Here is a 16,789-nt window from a genome sequence, read left to right on the forward strand (position 1 = left end):
CTCTTAGTTTCACAGTTTTAAAATCATAAAGTTTCCTTATACAGAGACTAAATAAAATGTAAATAATCAAATAATTTCTATAAACTTCTTTCTATAGATCTGGATATTCTGTTTTTTTTTTTTTTTTATTCTCATTTTCTACCCAGAGCTTAAAAGACAAATTAACTGGCATTAAAACTGGGGGGGGGGGGGCAGCCTTTGCCCCAATCATTAGCTGCTTCATAACTCTGAATTTTTCTCTCACTGTACTTGGTACATTCTCTGTATTTTTATATCGTTTGTTACTCAGTCTTGCTCTTCAGGACAGATATCAGGTCGATTTTGATCATTATGGTATCCCCAGCATCTACTCTGGCACCTCTTAGGTCCCCCTAAAATATTTGCTAACAAATAGAAGTTGAATGAATAGACTGTTTTGTACCAGTCATTGCCTACTTTGCTTGGCCCTATGGGACTACATTTCCCAGGTTCCCTTGCTCTCTGGCTTCGAAGTATATTTGAGCAACAGGAAACTTTGGTGAAAAGCCAGGAGTGGAGGTCAGGGTGTGGGGGTGGGGGTGGGGGGGGGACGAGTAAGTCCCAATTTTCTTCATCCTGGATATTTTTGGCATTAACTGAATGTCTACTGTGATACCACATCTATTAGCCACACTGGACTGCTGGGTCTCCTTAACTCGCCATAGCTATTGTACCTACAGACCTAGGAGTAGTCCTTGCTCCTTGCTCCTTGATTCTTGCTCATACCTGGATAGCCTCACTATGTTACTAGAGAGAGGGGGGGGGAAAGGCATGGAGACTTTGTTACTGTTACTAATTACTATATTATTAATGTTACTACATTACATCAATTTTTTCATCAATGCATTCTTCTAATTAAATTTTCTCTGTTTTAAAGATTTCAAGTAGGTCACATTTTCCTTATTGGACCTGACAGGGAAAATCTTTTAGAAAAAAAAAAAATGCCTTTAAAAATAGTTCAGGAGTAAGGGATGGTGGCAGAACCTTCAAGTTTAAATTCTCGGTGTGCCTCTTCTTTGCTCTTCCCTAGGCAGACCCTAATCTGATGTTTCTCAAACTGTGTATCAAGGCACCCAAATATTATACACAACTCCCTTGTATATGTAAACTCAGAATATTTAAATTTTGAAATCAAGTCAATTGTGAAACAACATTTTGGCACCAAATTTGCGCCATTTCAAGCTTTCATGGTAAGACTGCACTATATAAAAATTTCATTTTTGTAAAGCTGGGTTTCCACGTTTCCTAAAGTCACTGTGAAGAAGCAGAAGGAGGAGAAGGAGGAGGAGGAGGAGGAGGAAGAGGAGGATGAGGAGGAAAGAGAAGAAAAAGAAGAAGAGGATAAGGAAAAGTAGAAGGAAGAAGAGGAGGAGGAGGAGAAAGCATATTCAGTGGAAAATCAACAAGAAACAGAAGATGAAGGAAACACTGTGTAGTCTGATCCCCAGGCAGGGAAAGCTATGTAGTAACAGACACATGTACCCATTAGTAATTAACTACTATATAATAAAGAGAAATTGAAAGTTTTTCCTTCCATCTATGCATATCACAGTTTTCAAACAGTTAATGAGTTCCTGGGTAGGATGTTTCTTCCACCTAACTATTTAGCACTAGAATGATTAAGGCGTGTTTGCTGTCTGGCCAAGGGGTATCACAAAGAGTTCTGGGACACTATGAAGTGAGCTTTTGCATCTGTTTTTTTGTCATCTGCAAAATGAGGAAACTGCTCTATTGTTTCCCTTGGGCTGTGGAAAAGCAACCAGCACACTGTATGAGGGCCCTTATTGTCTGCGCCCCCAACATCCATTCTTCATCCTGACAGAACTTGGGTTAGATTCTGGAACTGCGTGTCCCTCTCACACCTGAGTGTGTCAGGAAGTTGAGACCATGGCAGCTCTAAAGACTGGGCAGTGTTATCTAAGGATTATCTTACAGTCTCTGCCAAACATTGGTGTCAGAATGACAGTGATTGCATTCAGTCCACAGACACAGGACAAAGTTGACTCAGGGTTTCTGAGACTTGCTCTTCAAGGTTGTCAGCACCAGACTACAGAGGTCTAGGCATAAAGGGTGCAAAGCTCGAAGAATGGAAAATTGCAGGGAAATGGGTCTGGAGGGACTTTATGCAACCAATCCTAAAACTCCTGGACTCCTGTTCCCCTGGACTCTGTTGTAATCAAAGCATACCCATTTAAAAAAAAAAAAAAAAAAAAAAAAAAAAAAAAAAAAAAAAAAAAAAGCATTTCTTGAAGCTGAAGGTATCCTGATTTGTGCAGGGAAAGAATTTTGTAATTTTGTAAATGATAAAATGCAATTTGTTACTGAAGCCTGGAGTGAACCTGGAAGAATATGGACACAGTTAAGTGGTCTGGATGTACCTGTCACCTGTTTCATGTGATCTGTCCTTATAATTTGTAGTATCTCATCAACTCCCCTATGGCCCCATTAACAGGGTGAAAATATATAGTGAATAATAAATTATGGAATATAATTTCTCTTTCCCTAGGTTTCCCTGTCTTCAGTTACCTGCTTCCTCTCTCCATCCTTCTCAAGGCTCATCCTTTTTCTTTTCTGACCACACTCCTACAATAAATTTACCAGAAAGGTAATATGACAGAAATAAAAGCAAAGCAATGGTATGAGAGGTGAAGACAAACAGAAGTGAAGATAAACTGTTGGGAGGGAGACAAGTGGGGGTGGGTGTTGAAGAGGAGGAATGACGGTAGATATGATCAAGATACATTGTATATACAAATAACTCCAAAGAATAAATACGTTTTTAAAAGAGATGGGGCATTTCTGAAAGAGTTAGGAAGCCATTAAGAGATGAGGGATTTGGTTGCTATGGAAATGTGAACTCCAGCACTGGGCAGGACAAACCATGAACCTGTGACCCGAGGCCAAGTCTGACAAAGCCATTAGCATCTTTTGAAGCTGTAAAGAGATTTCCAAAGATGAGATGCTCACTTTGCACCTGGAGCTCATCCCAGCTGTCACTGGTGTGCAGCTCAGTAGGATGTCTTCCGGGTACTGGTGGTTCTCCTTATTGCCTGTGGGATACCTTCTTACTTGTTTGCTTAAAGTTACTTTTCATTGTGATTTTTGAGAGGAAGACCAGGACTCTTTTCTTTTTTTTTTTTTTTTTTTTTTTGGTTTTTTGAGACAGGGTTCCTCTGTCCAGCCCTGGCTGTCCTGGAACTCACTCTGTAGACCAGGCTGGCCTCGAACTCAGAAATCCGCCTGCCTCTGCCTCCCAAGTGCTGGGATTAAAGGTGTGCACCACCACTGCTTCTACGGGTAGATGGAGACATAATCAGGACAGAAGCAGACTCCGGCCGGGGGAGCTTAGCAACTTTGCACTGGATAACAGGACAGTCAACTGAGGAAAGGCTTGCTGTCAGGTGCTGGAGAACAGACCACCAGGCTCCTCCCCCCACAGCAGCCAGTACAGTGATCTGAAGCAGGGTTTTATAAAGAAAACCTCAAGATCATTCACTAACATCGGAGTTCAAATACAAGTGGTGAATAAAGGGTTCGGCTTTTTTTTTAAGGGGTATGCATTTTGTTACCAGCAGTGCCCCAATATTTCAGTGCATTAGAAAGTGTTATTTAAATGGCATTTATAGGGCTCTCTAGAAAGCTTTTACAACTTAAAAGCAACTGTTCACTTCAAGGAGGAAATAAAAAGCTTTATTTATGAAAGTTATATTAGTTCATTTAAAATATTATAAGAGTTGTATTTATAAAAGGGTTTTAATCAATCAATATACTTCACCAGGTGAACTAAAAGGCAGAAAACTGCCACAAGTTAATATCAGTGCACACACAAAACCATCCTCAATCAGAGGCTCTGATAAGCAGTGTGAGAGGGCAATCAATACCCTGCAATCAGTCTTTCGTTGTGTCTTGATTGGAATATTTGGATTACTTCATTACTGTGCATCAACATTCCCACACACACAATTGCGGGCATCCTTCTCCAGTACAGATGCAGCCTTCCGGTTCGCTTGAGCTGTGAGCCTGAGTCAGAGGTTGGCCGTTAGCTTATTACTTTCAATGATTCTATCCGAGTGCAGCTGACGGATCTCCTCCTGACTGAATCCATATTCTCTAAGCACCTCTACAGTGTGCTCTCCTACAGAAGGGTCCCTTTTGGTAGAAGGGACGGCGGGGGTTCTGGAAAGTTGAGGTGCAGGTCGGGGGCTTGTGTGCTGCTCCTCATCAGTGATGAAGGAGGCCCGTTCCCTGCTGTGCTGGTGATGGGGGGCCTCCTCAAATGTCAGCACTGGGGTCACGCACGCATCTGTTCCGTCAAAGATCCGGCACCATTCTGCCTTAGTCTTCTTTGCAAACACATCTGCAAATTTCTTCTTCATTTCTGGCCAATCTGCTATGCTCATCTGGCTGGGGAGTTCCTCAGACTTGAGTCCAAGTCCTAAGAGGGAAATATAACGGTTTATTGTTCTCCAAGGGATTAACTACAATCAGTGAGGAGCCCAGTATGCCAAACTCTTATCAGAGCTTCCGTATCAAATAAGTGTCAAGAAAAACATTCATCAGTTTGAAGTTGGAGCCAATAGCAGCAGTGACACAGCTCAAAGCCAGCTTGTCACTGTCAAGAGCTTTTTACTAACATTTCAGGAAATGGGGTCTCTTTTCAGTGATCTGGTTTCCAGGAATTGATTTATTTCCTAAGAAGGCTTTCAAAAAAAAATTTCCTCAGGATGCCATTATCTGCCTAGTCAATTTAACATAACTCCACACTTGATGTAACATTCCCAAACACTGTAAAAATAACAGTTTTAATTTGACACATGACTATCGCCATTGTCAAGAATGAAGCCTCAGGATAGATGACACACCGGACTGTAACCCTATAATGTTCCTTTCTCTTGGAATAACTGGCAGATTATTCCAGGGTCTTCCAAAATACCTTGGCAAATTAAGAGCTCAGAGGTCCTTTGAAGTAGCCAATGTCTAGGCAAAGACTTTTAGGCTTCATGTTAGTATGGAAGTTTGTCAAATAACTATTATTTCTCATTGTCAGTGTTCAATGAATTATATAAAATATTCAACAACTTGTTAAAAATTTTAAAAAAGCCATGGCTTAGAGCATTTTCCCAACTGTAGTCTAATGTAAATGTTCAGGGCTTATCAGGGCTTATTAAGCTATGCTGTTCAGCAGACGTATCAGACGCATTCTCAGTGAGTAATTGAAAATTCTCATTTTCAACTGTTTGTGGGTTTATCTAGATATAACAGTGTCCCACGTCTGCGTGTATTCAAAAAGCCACATTATAGGTGTTGGTAAAAAAAAAAATCTCACCTCTTCTCTCTCTCTTTCTCTTTCTCTCTCTCTCGTTCTCTCTCTCTCTCTTTCTCTCTCTCTCCCTCCCCCCTCTCTCTTTCTTGTGAAAGAAGAATTTATAATATTAATGGTTAAGAATACAACCAGCAATAATTTGTAAGGGGAGAATTTTTGGAATTCTTAGAGGACTCTAAACAGTGCAAACATCCTCCCCAAACTGTTGAAGGCCCCACAGTCCATATGTGCACACATCCAGGAGCGCACACACCTAAACCAGTTCTACAAGAGGCCTAGATTGCATGTATCGGAGGATCTGCACTTGTGAGAAAGAGTAAAGCACCTCACAGGTGGGTGGAAGAGTCACTGGAGCAAGACATTAAAGAACATCTTCGTCCTGTCATCAGCTGAGCACTAGGCTGACTGGGCAGATTTCAGTGATTACAGGGAGTGAGGAACACAAAGTTAGCTGAGAAAATCATTATAAAGAAACAAACCTCAAGAGAACTCAACTATCTAATCTGAGGAACAGAACGGCATATTAATGAAGAAAAATAAACAATGTAAGACGCTATCACATTTACAAATGCAGGAAGAGAGTCATAAAAAGACAGGAGAAAAAGGTCAGAAGAAAATTACTGAAGAAATATCTTAAAGTCCCAAAACTTGATGGAAAGCCTTAATCCACACAAGTAAGAAACTACTCTTTCAAGAAGGAATTCCAATCACAGAGCATCACCGAGATGTAAGCGAAGGAAGGTAAGCAGCCCACACAGATGGACTGGAACACTTAGTATTGCTAGGACAGTACTATCCCCTAGATCAGGCATACACTCAACAGAACCCATATCAAAATCTCAGCTATGAGTTAGGGGGGATGGCTCAGTGGGTATTCAGTGAGTTGCCACTGAAGCAGGAAGTCCTGAGTTCAAATCCATAGAACCCAGAGAAAGCCAGGGGTTCAATGTGTATCTGTAACCCCAGAGCTCTTATGGTGAGATGAGAGACAGAGACCAGAGAATCCCTAGGAGCTCATGGGCCAGTCAGCCTGGAATATGCAGCAGCGAAGAACAAGAGAACCTGTCTCAAGCAGGGCGAAAGGATCCTCTGAACTCCTCACAAGCACTATGGCGAGCCAGTTACGCTACTGCAAGCACATACATGTACATACAAACATACAAGAGCATTAAAATCATCAGATACCTCATTTGTTGAAACTGATAAACTGATCCTAAACCTTTCACAGAAATTCAAGGAAATCACAACAGCCAAGACAATGCTGAAGAAGAACACACACACACACACACACACACACACACGCACACGCACACGCACATCTCAGTTTCAGACTTACTACAATAATCAAGGCACAGTGACATAAAGACAGAGAACGCAACAGAACTCCAAGTCCAAAAGTAGGGCTGGCTCCACAGCTCAGGGGTGGAGCACTCTCCTCCATGGGGGAGGACCTGCAAGCAATCCCTCGCAGTGGCGAAAGAGAAAAGGTCCTAAGATAAACCCTTGAACTTATAGTCAACTGACGTCAAGAAGGATGCAAGCATTATTTTACACAGAAAGAACTGTTTTTTCAATCAATGGTACTAAGAAAACTGGGGATCTCTATGCAAACAAAATAAATAAATAAACAAACAAGAGTTGAATCTGAACTCACCCTGTACTTAGATATTAATTCAAAATACACCAAAGGCAAAATGTGAAAACTGTCACCAACACAGCCTTCAGAAGAAATAACTGGGCTGACACTGAATAATTGGGAGTTACTTGTAGTAATTTCTGTGCAATGTTTACCAAAGGCTAAGACGAAACCTTCAGTTTGGGCAGAGAGGCATCATACTTGCTGGACACAAATGGTCCTGTTCTATATATGGTTTAATCAACTACATTTGAGTTAGTAAAGCTAACATATGTGAGTATAAAATGTGTTGGGATGTTTGTAAATGCAATCATTACAAGTATATATAAATAACCTGTAGCAGTACATTGCATTTGAAAAGCTACCAAACAATGAAACTTTAAAGTGGGAAGGTAATTATATCAGCTTTTTAAACAATTGGGAAAAAAAAAATCACCAAATAGATATTAACCCCACTTCTAAAGCACCTGCATCCTAAAGTGTTCTGTTCTTCAGCGGTGTTAGGAATGGAATATTTAAGTTCTTGACTGTGGAAAACTCAAACTGTGGGACTGTGGGGTGCACCAGTCAGCCATCGTCAGAGAGAGAGCTGCCTTCTTGCAGTAGATGAAAATCAACTGAGACCACAACTGAACGATGTGCAGACAGTGCTCCCTGAGTGCTCTCAGAGCACTCATCCCTAAATGAGGTATCTGTATCAAATTCCTCCCCTCAAGGCTTGGGGATCTATGCTGAAGATCTATGCACAAAGACTCTAAAAGCCAGAGATGGTGGATGACCCCAGGGAAACCGATCTTCCAGACACAACAGGAACATGTAAACCCATAGAGACTGTAACAGCATGCACAGACGAAACTCCAGCACTGGGCACAGGGAGTAAATACAAACCACACCCTTAACCAAGAAGGAGTGTGTAACTGATACCTGCTGGGACTGGGAAAGGGAAATTCAGTTTGTCCAATGGAGTGACAGTGAGAACATCAAGTACACTGCAGGGCAGGTCCCATGCCCAGGAAGGTAGCTGTCTAACACAAAATGAACTCCGTGTGTGTGTGTGTGTGTGTGTGTGTGTGTGTGTGTGTGTGAGAGAGAGAGAGAGAGAGAGAGAGAGAGAGAGAGAGAGAGAGCGCACACGTGCATGAATTTATGGTTGGGCATTGTTTTGGGTTGTGTTTTTTTGGGGGGTGGGGAGGTTGTTTAGTTTAGTTGTATTTAGTTTTGAGACAAAAAGAACATAAAGTTAGTTGGGAAGGGAGGTGGAGAGAAACTGGGAGTATAGGAGAGAGAGAAAAAATATGATAAAAATATACTCTATAAAACTTTCTAAACAGTAAAATTATGTTTAAGTAATAAAAAAAAAAAAAAAAAAAAAAAGACCTACAAAACAAGGTAGCAACTGAAAGAGACGCTGAACGTCACCCCCTAGCGTCCACATCCACTGAGCTGTGCAGCCAGGTCTAACCTGGAAGTTCTTATGCTTTCCCATGAAGATCCCTCTGTCTCTACTTCTTGAGTTGCTGGGATTACAAGCTTGTGCCTCCATGGTGGGCTTCACTTCAGAATATGCCTAAAGCCACGTTATTAACTGTAGTGCGAACTTTAAACTGAAACATTTCATACAACAAAATAATTCCAGTCCAATTATGTCGCAGGGAAAGACGCAATCCCAAAATTCTCTCTAACGCATAGCAGTGCGCCATGAAGACAAGAATTCTCAAGACAGGTAAATTTCCAAGGTACCAAGGGGCAGCCACATTGTCGAGCTGAACCTCACTCACCAAAATCTCACTGCACTCAGGATACCCATGAGGGAATAAGAGCCAGGAGAACCCACAATTAAGGAAGGTCTGGGCACACGAAGCACCGGCTTTCCCACCAAGCGGACTGTTAATGTTTTTTAAGTCCTGACTTATTTTATAGAGTAGTTAAAAGTGTCAATTTAAAAGACAAATAAAATGGCCCACAATATGCTGACAGCTACTGTTATACTAGCTGGAAAGACGGATGTATAAAAAAGTCATCATGGTTTCCCGAGGTCTGGAGATCAAGATTCAAGAGCTCACAGTGAAGCAGGACAGGAGACGCAGAGTTAGTTACTTACCTTTAAGCAGCAGTGTATAGAACTTGGGTTCTATGGCACCTACAGCCATGAACTCCCCGTCTGCTGTCCTGTAGGTTGTGTAGAAAGGCGCACCGCCGTCTAACAGGTTTTGTCCTCGAGGCTGTTCCCACAGACCCACAGGCTGGGTTTTCCACAGGAAAGAACTTAAGTATGCCGTTCCTTCCACCTTGGAAGAAGCAGGACATGTTACGGATGCAGTGCTCAAGTAAGTATAAAGGGGGCATCACTGGGGGAGGAGAGGTTAGCCTTTACCTGACTGCTCACTTTATAATCCATGACAGTTACATGTAACCAGACAGTTTCTTTGACATTCCTGCAAATTTGGGGTAGAGAAGGCTTATGGGAGAACGCCATGGGTGCACTCTCAATTCATGAAATATTTTAAGACTTAAAGGAACAACATGATGATTTTGAAGTCAGGGAAAGGTATGTGGATTCTCCCTGTAATTATTCTCTCTACCTTTGTTTGGGCGTGAGTACAGAGGTCAGAGGTCAATGTCAGGTGTCTTTCTCAATTGCTTTCTGACAGAGTCACCTTCTGAACGTGGAACTCACCAACATAGCCCAGCTAGCCAGAAAACCCCAGGGGTCTCCTGTGTCTGCCCCCACCCAGGGCTAGGATCGCAGGCGATGCTGTCTCAGAATACTGATCAGCTGACTGGCACACTTGGGCCAGAGAGTGTGGAAAGGTTTTAGATTCTAGACTGGACCAAACTTGTAACCAAGTGTTTCTGCCGAGCCTCATCATAAATGAGACACACAGCATCACAGGAGGCCACAGGAAAAGAGACCCAGTGCAAGCAACTGTCACCTCATCTGGAGGCCCAGCAGTGACTACCCCGGCATGCTGTGCAAAACTCCCCAGACAAGAGCACCCTCAGCTTCCCAACTCTGTCATCATCAGCCTGCAGGGGACTCACTGCAGGTCAGGGGCTCTCCCTACGGAGAGCAGATACAACAAAATGGACCTTTCTGCAGTTACCTTAACCCCACAGTTTTTAGGGGACAACACTGTGAGAAAACAGGCCCCATCTCATTTCTGGCCTGCCAGGACCATAGATTCTGTTGGTCAACAGCAAGAAGCTACTGGTCTACCACAAAGATATCTGCCTTGCTTTAGTCTGCAAGGGCTCACGGGCTAGGAAGTAACAAATGAGGTTTAGTGACCCCATTAGCCAACAATGATTGTCCCCTAATGTAAGTATGAACCCCTTAAGGAAAGGTTATACTCGCACACACACTCGGAGCTCACTGTTGTCTAACCATTAGGCAAAAGTAATTAGATACATTCTGATGAAAACTGAAACCATATTCCATTTCCATTCAAGTATAAAGAATCAATTACATGTTGTAAATGACGATTCCTTACAGCTTCTGAGGCCACACGTTTGTTCTTAGTCAGTCCTTTTTGGATGGCACACACTGCCCACAGAGGGCAGTGGAGGGAAGGTATTCAGAGGCCTGGCTTTGGATCTATGCTATGTGCTACAGCACGGTTAGAAAATTGTTCATCTCTGGAGCCTACATATCTTCAGTGGTTAATGGGCAGAGCCTGTCTCCTTTAGGCTGTGTGGCTCCCAGGAAGATAGGCTCATGGGAGACACAGAGCCCTGCACTTAGTGGCACAGTGTGACCTTTCTGCTGCTGCTGCTGCTTCCTCATGCTGAGGTGGTGCAGTCTAGGCCAGGATCCAGGGTTAAATGGTAAACCTCACACTGCACCTCCCAAAACACACTACAGAGAAGGGTCAAAACGGCAAGGTGAGGCTATTTTAGGCAAAAGATCTCTTGCCAGACATGTTGGCACATATCTTTAATCCCTACATTCAGGAAGCAGAGGGAGGTAGACCTTCATGAGTTCCAGGACAGCCAAGGCTACCCAGAAAAACCCTGTCTCTCTTACTGAGAAAGATGGACAATCACACATGATACTGAGACACAAACGACAAGCCTATCATCTCACCCCACCCACAATGGATACTCACCATGTTTGCATCAATGACCTGCCCTTGGCCAGAACGTGTGCGTTCAAAGAGAGCCAGCACAATGCCCAGTGTGCACATGAGGCCACCACCACCAAAGTCAGCCAGGAGATTCAGCGGCGGGTATGGGTTCTCACCACTTCTGCCGATCTTTGACAGAACACCTGCACCATGGACAACAAATTGAACACCATTTTTAAGTAAACACAAGAATACCTTAGAGGGACAGCTGATTTTTATAGTCATTGTCTTAACTGAAAACAGTGTATAATGCTCTTCAAACTATGAACCCACTGAGTCCACTTATAAAAAACCTTCCACACCTGTATGTAATTCCAGCACTTAGCAGACTCAAACAAGCAGAGCTAGATTTTTAGGCTAGCCTGGGCTATGCAGTGAATCCTCACATAAAGGTAAAGGTAAAAAAAAAAAAAAGATAAAAAAAATCATCCCAACTGACATTTTCAATATTTTATTAAAGTCTTCACTTACTAAGTTTTTTTTTTTTTTTTTAGGACATAATTACTATTCATTTCCCGGCTTAAAAACATTATAACACATTTTGAATCTTATTAAAAAGAGATATAAGAATATAATCATATACAAACAGAAACAGGAATTAAGTTTTGAAACTATGTGGAAAGCCTATTTTATACTTTGGCCAGTCAGGGAAGGTTTACACTCAACTTTTCAATATCTTCTTACAGAGAAGAGGAGATTTGCTTTTATCAGTAACACACAGTTCTTAGACATAATACAGCCAGGCCATTAGAAAGTCGGTCCTCACAGGTGCAGATTCTAACAAAATGATGGTGAGACCTGAAAACTGTGGTCTTTTCATGTTCACAGATGTCTGAAATGATGGCTCAAAATGATTCTTGGTGAAGGAATGTCAGAATCAAACTGAATCAACTTTCCAGTAAGTGGAATGACCAACCATCCTCTCACCTTGTCTCTCACTCCTAGAAAACTGACTTCCCAACTGCAGAAAAGTGTTACTAGTGATTCTTAGCCTCCAAATGGGTCGGGGTGGGGGGAGAGCTTGAGCTTATGAACTCAAGTCAACCTGTTTTCAACAACTGTGTTCCCTTTGCAGTAATTAATTAATTAATTAATATGCATTAATTGATAAGTTAATAATTAATAGTTAATTAATATGCATTAACATCTTCACATTTTAAAAGTCTGTGTTAATCAAGGCCGGGCCTAGAAAGAAGGCTCAGTGGTTCAGAGTATGTACTGTTCTTTCAGGGCACCCAAATTCAGTTCCCAACACCCACCACGAAGGGTGACGCCTTGTGACTCCAGCTGCCAGGGATCCAGGACACTTTTACCAGCCTCTAGAGACATATGCACTCACATGCATATAACCACACACCTACACATAACGAAAAATAATAAACATTTTTAAAACCCTTGTTAATCAGTCTAACTGTGCTTCCTGATTCTGGAGCCAATTCAAAGTGTTTTAGAAAAAGCCTTTCCAACACACCTGACAAAGCCAAATAGTTGATGTCATGGCCAGCTACTTTGGAAAAAATTCCCGACTGGCCAAATCCACTCAGCCTGGCATAGATGAGCTTCGGGTTGTCCTGCAGTAGAGTCTCTGGCCCGAGCTGGAGTTTCTCCATGACACCTTTAGAGGAAAGCAGTCAATCAATTGTGTTGTGGGGTTTTGTTGTTGTTTTCGTTTGCTCCTGGGACAAGACACTGAGGTGCATATATCACATATCAAAATAGACCTGGCTCCAGGTCCTCCCAGCATCCCTCAGTCCCTACCTGGCATACCCTGCCACCAACCCTGAACTTTCCAGCCCAGCCCTGGGCCGCCCTTCCCCAAGAGGCTTTTCCCTGTATAATCCAGACATTTTGGGCTCCCCTTCCTTCTCTTCTCTCCTCCTCCCGCCTTCTCCTCCGCCTTCTCCTCCTCCTCTTCTTCTTGTCTCCTCCCCTTCCCTCCCCTCCCCCCCCAACCCCGCACTAGTGTGACCTTTCTCTCTCCCTCCCTCCCCTATCCCACAGTGGCCCGCACTCATCTTCAAATGGAATATTTTTACATGGTGATATAATCCTAAATGTTGCAATTACTGTCCTCGGATTTGCTTGTGAGAACTAAAAGAGTTAAATAGAAATATGCCTGGTGACCCGCTCCCATCCCATTCACTGAAGTTTGACTGGCTTCCTGGTATCTACCAGGTGATATGAGTAAGGAGCAAGTTGGAATGAATGCTCTCAGCTAATAGAGAAGGAAATGCCTTCAGACTTGGTTCAGGGTTTGGGACAGTTGCAATGCAAGGTACAGTCGCATGGAGGTGTAGGTAACCAAGCAGACAAGTGCTCGATAACTGATTCTGTTAACGACTAGGTCGTTTGTCTACAGAGCATTAAAACAATGTTTTCGTACGGCTCAAGGTAAACGAAGTGATCTTGAAGCTGGAGCTTGGGAATACCGGCATTTGGGGAAAGGTTAACCATGGTCTGTTAATGGCTTTAGAGCATAGGCAAATCACATATCAAAGGGTCAATGGCTATATTCCTATGTGAAGTTCTTCAATCTATCTCTTGCACTAGATTCTTATACGGTTCAGTACCTCCAAATAATTAATAAAGGCAAATCTGAAAGATTTGTGCTGGGGAGGGGGGAGGGGAGCAAATTAAAAGTCTTAAGAAGGAGTCAGAGAAGCTGGGAGTAACCGGGCAGGAGGGTAATGTCTTCTCAATGCGCGGCAGGGCTCACCGCAGCGGAAGGGCTCCAGCAACACGTCCGCGCGTGCGCACAGGCGCCGCAACACCGCACCTCCCCGAGACCGCTTCAGATCCAGCGCCAGCGAGCGCTTGCCTCGGGCCAGGGAACTCGGGTCGCCCATGGAGCCCAGCCGGTCCACGCGCACCACCTCGGCGCCGAAGTCTGCCAGGACCATCCCGCAGAACGGCCCCGGGGCCAGGCCTGCCAGCTCCACAACCCTGATGCCACGCAGCGCCATGGCCAACCTTAGGGTGAGAAGCGAGCGCCCGGGCGCCTGACCCGCAGTTCACCCACCCTTCCCTCCCATCCGCGCCGAACTGCACCTCACGGCTCCGCCCAGCCTCGCCTAGCCCCGCCCCCTCCTTCCGTCTCCCTCCTGCGCCTGCGTGCCCTCAAGGAAGGCTGAACGGCTTGCGCCCTAGGCTTTGAGTCACTCCGTGGAGCTGCTGAACTTTGATCTCAGATTTAGGTCGTAAATTGCCTCCTTGACCTTGAGAACACCGCGTTATGCGGGTCCTCTTCGGACACTTTCATTGCACCCCCGGAATCCCTACTTCTCACCCCCCACCCGCAGTAAGTGATTAAAGGTACTCAAGCGCCTCAGTACTTAGATCAATGTAAGGAGGCAAGGACGTTTCCTGTGGTAGACCACTGGGTGTCTCCCTCGCCGCCCTGAAAACTAGTTTCCATCCTCCACAGTTTGAGACTTCTCCTAGGATGCCCCTAGTTTTAAGAGGAAGGGCCAGGGGTGTAGATCAGTTGCTAAGTCAGTTGCCTGGAGGCCAGCACCACTTAAAACGCCCGTGGTGTGCACGCCTATAATCCCAGCATTTAGAAGAGTCTGGGGTATCAGAATTATTGTTCATCTCGGGTTAAATGAGAGAGCTTTAGAAATCAATTTGGTTTGACAGCTGTCAGTTTTGTGGACAATTACAATTTCGAGTTAGAAACTTTTTTTTTCAGCCTTTAAAGTACAACAAAATAATCACAAATATCCCCACCCACATTTCCAGGTCATTTTTCTCAGTAATGGGTGGATCTTGTGTATAGCGAGCCGGATGCAGCTCTAGGAAGGAAACTGAATAGAGTTAGACCTGAATGCTAGAAATCTCCTTCACCGATTGTTAACAAGTGAGGCAGATAATAAAAGCAAAGGTGAAATGTTACATAATTGTACCCAAAACACTTTTAGCCAGCTACTGAGTTTTAAGACACTTCAGGGCAAGCGGTCTTTGCTCTCTTAGCCTGAGCTGCCTCCTGCTAGAGACAGACAACGTCCACCTGGTCCCTAGTGATCTGTTTGTCTGATGCTGTCTCAGGCGTCTACCCTTGCTTGCTCCACCTCATTCTATCCAATTCTTTTCTTTGTGTTTTGATATACTGGAAAGGAAAGAGAAAAATCGCACGGAATGGTGTGGGTGACTTCCACATGGCAATATTAATATTTTATCAGAGTTGCTACCTTTCTGTTTTTCTGGAAAAAAAAAAGTGGTACAGATGTGGCTTGAGCTTACATACAGGATCGTATTCACATGAATCACAAGTCTTAGCCAGCCAGCATCATGCTTTACAAATCATCTCAGAGTACTGAGTTATCCAGAGACCCATGCAAAGCAGACTGTGATAGGAGATCTCTACCACTCCAGATCGTTCCTCTGGTGCAAACTGTCTTCTAGAAGCTAGTCAGAGGAAATAATAATATAAATTGTGCATAGGCAATTGTGTCCAGATTTTTAAAAGGGTATTCATAATGCATTATTTGTCATTTAAAAAAAAAAAACCTGGAATTTTTGGTACGTGGCACACAACTGTTATCGCAGCCCTTGGGAGGTGGAAGAAGAACTGAAAGAGTTAAAAAAAAAATTAAACCTTCCACAGATGGAGTCAAGAGTGCAGATCAGCTTGTTCTGCACTCTGGGTTTGTAGTGAGCCGCTGTTTCAGTGGCTACACATTTGCATTTCCAAGATGGCGCTGGCCTCGTGTTTTCCCAGCAGTAAACATTCATTCTGCACAGCTGCCAGGCAGAAAGAGCGCCAGGTCACTGGCCTATCCCAAGGCGTAATATTGGGTGGTGAGCGAGCAGCCATTCAGAAGTGAATACGTCACTCTAGGGTGTATTTAAGGGAGCCTCTTCCGGTTTCTTCTGTCTTTTCCACTTTTGCTGTTACAAGAAGTAAAGCCTCGTCTGTAGTGATACCCGATTACTGCCTCCGTGTCCTTATTCGCGGGCGAAGGGGACACAGAAGAGGTGCGCGTAACAACTGGTGCCGAAACCCGGGAATTTCAAGGCGCCGCGGAAGACCACCCAAGTTTTGGGGCGGGTTAACAAACTACAGGATATGGGGTCACCTTTGGAAGGTATGCTTGGGGTAGAAACCTTCGTTGCGGGTGGATATTCACCCATTGCCACCGCAGCAATAGCTAGCCTCCTGTTTGCGTTGCTTTCAGCTATTAGGGCAAGTCAAGAGGTTTCAAGAGAGGTCCGCTCCAGGCTATCAGAACCAGAGTGTGTTAGTGTTAGCCGGCATCAGGCCAAGGAGCCTGGAGGTCAGGCCAAAGAGCCTGGAGAGATAGAGTACTCAAAAGGAACAAGGGCTACTGCAGAGTCCATTAAGCTTGAGGACCCTCCACCGGATGGTGGAGAGAGAACGGAGGTCAAAAGGACCCCCCTGTACTTCATTAAGGAGCCTGACTCCATAGAACTGTGCAGCTCCGAGGAGGAGAGCATAGAGGAGGAAGTAGCCGCTTGTGCAAAGGATAGCCGTTCTGAGATAAGACTAAGAAGGATCTTAAGTCACTCAGCCCAGCCCCACCGACCTCGGCCGGAGCCAGCGGCTCGCTCGGGCTCGAGGGTCCCCTGCCGTGCTTCTCGGCTCGGGCTGTGGGAACAGAGACACTGCGACAGGGTCTGGGTCAGACCGGTTGCAGAGGCGTCTGCGCTCTGCTACGTGTGTCGGCTTGC

The 16,789-nt window shown here is 44.2% G+C and overlaps 1 protein-coding gene and 1 long non-coding RNA gene across 2 annotated transcripts; one reads left to right on the forward strand and one right to left on the reverse strand.

Moving 5' to 3' along the window:
* Nucleotides 1-3,686: 3,686 nt before the first annotated feature.
* On the reverse strand, nucleotides 3,687-14,131 carry Amacr (alpha-methylacyl-CoA racemase). Its single transcript, XM_034523518.2, has 5 exons — nucleotides 13,818-14,131; nucleotides 12,573-12,716; nucleotides 11,084-11,244; nucleotides 9,079-9,265; nucleotides 3,687-4,453 (listed from the first exon to the last, which is right to left on the reverse strand). Exons 1-5 carry the CDS (start codon nucleotides 14,062-14,064, stop codon nucleotides 4,044-4,046), a joined length of 1,149 nt encoding a protein of 382 aa, XP_034379409.1. The 5' UTR covers nucleotides 14,065-14,131; the 3' UTR covers nucleotides 3,687-4,043.
* Nucleotide 14,132: 1 nt separating this feature from the next.
* On the forward strand, nucleotides 14,133-16,294 carry LOC143435154 (uncharacterized). The gene is made up of 2 exons (XR_013105163.1): nucleotides 14,133-14,399; nucleotides 15,999-16,294. It is a non-coding gene; the product is annotated as an uncharacterized LOC143435154 (long non-coding RNA).
* Nucleotides 16,295-16,789: the final 495 nt, after the last annotated feature.

The sequence above is a fragment of the Arvicanthis niloticus genome, chromosome 19 (genome assembly GCF_011762505.2).
Source record: "Arvicanthis niloticus isolate mArvNil1 chromosome 19, mArvNil1.pat.X, whole genome shotgun sequence".
NCBI classification, from domain to species: Eukaryota; Metazoa; Chordata; class Mammalia; order Rodentia; family Muridae; genus Arvicanthis; species Arvicanthis niloticus.

Bases quoted from the DNA above. Each gene is read 5' to 3' on its own strand.
- Amacr (XM_034523518.2), bottom strand. From the start codon at position 14,064: ATGGCGCTGCGTGGCATCAGGGTTGTGGAGCTGGCAGGCCTGGCCCCG. The intron at 11,245-12,572 runs GTGTGTTGGAAA...TCCATGGTGCAG, and splicing joins CAACTATTTGGCTTTGTCAG to GTGTTCTGTCAAAGATCGGC. The intron at 9,266-11,083 runs GTGAGTATCCAT...GCTTCTTCCAAG, and splicing joins AGGTCATTGATGCAAACATG to GTGGAAGGAACGGCATACTT.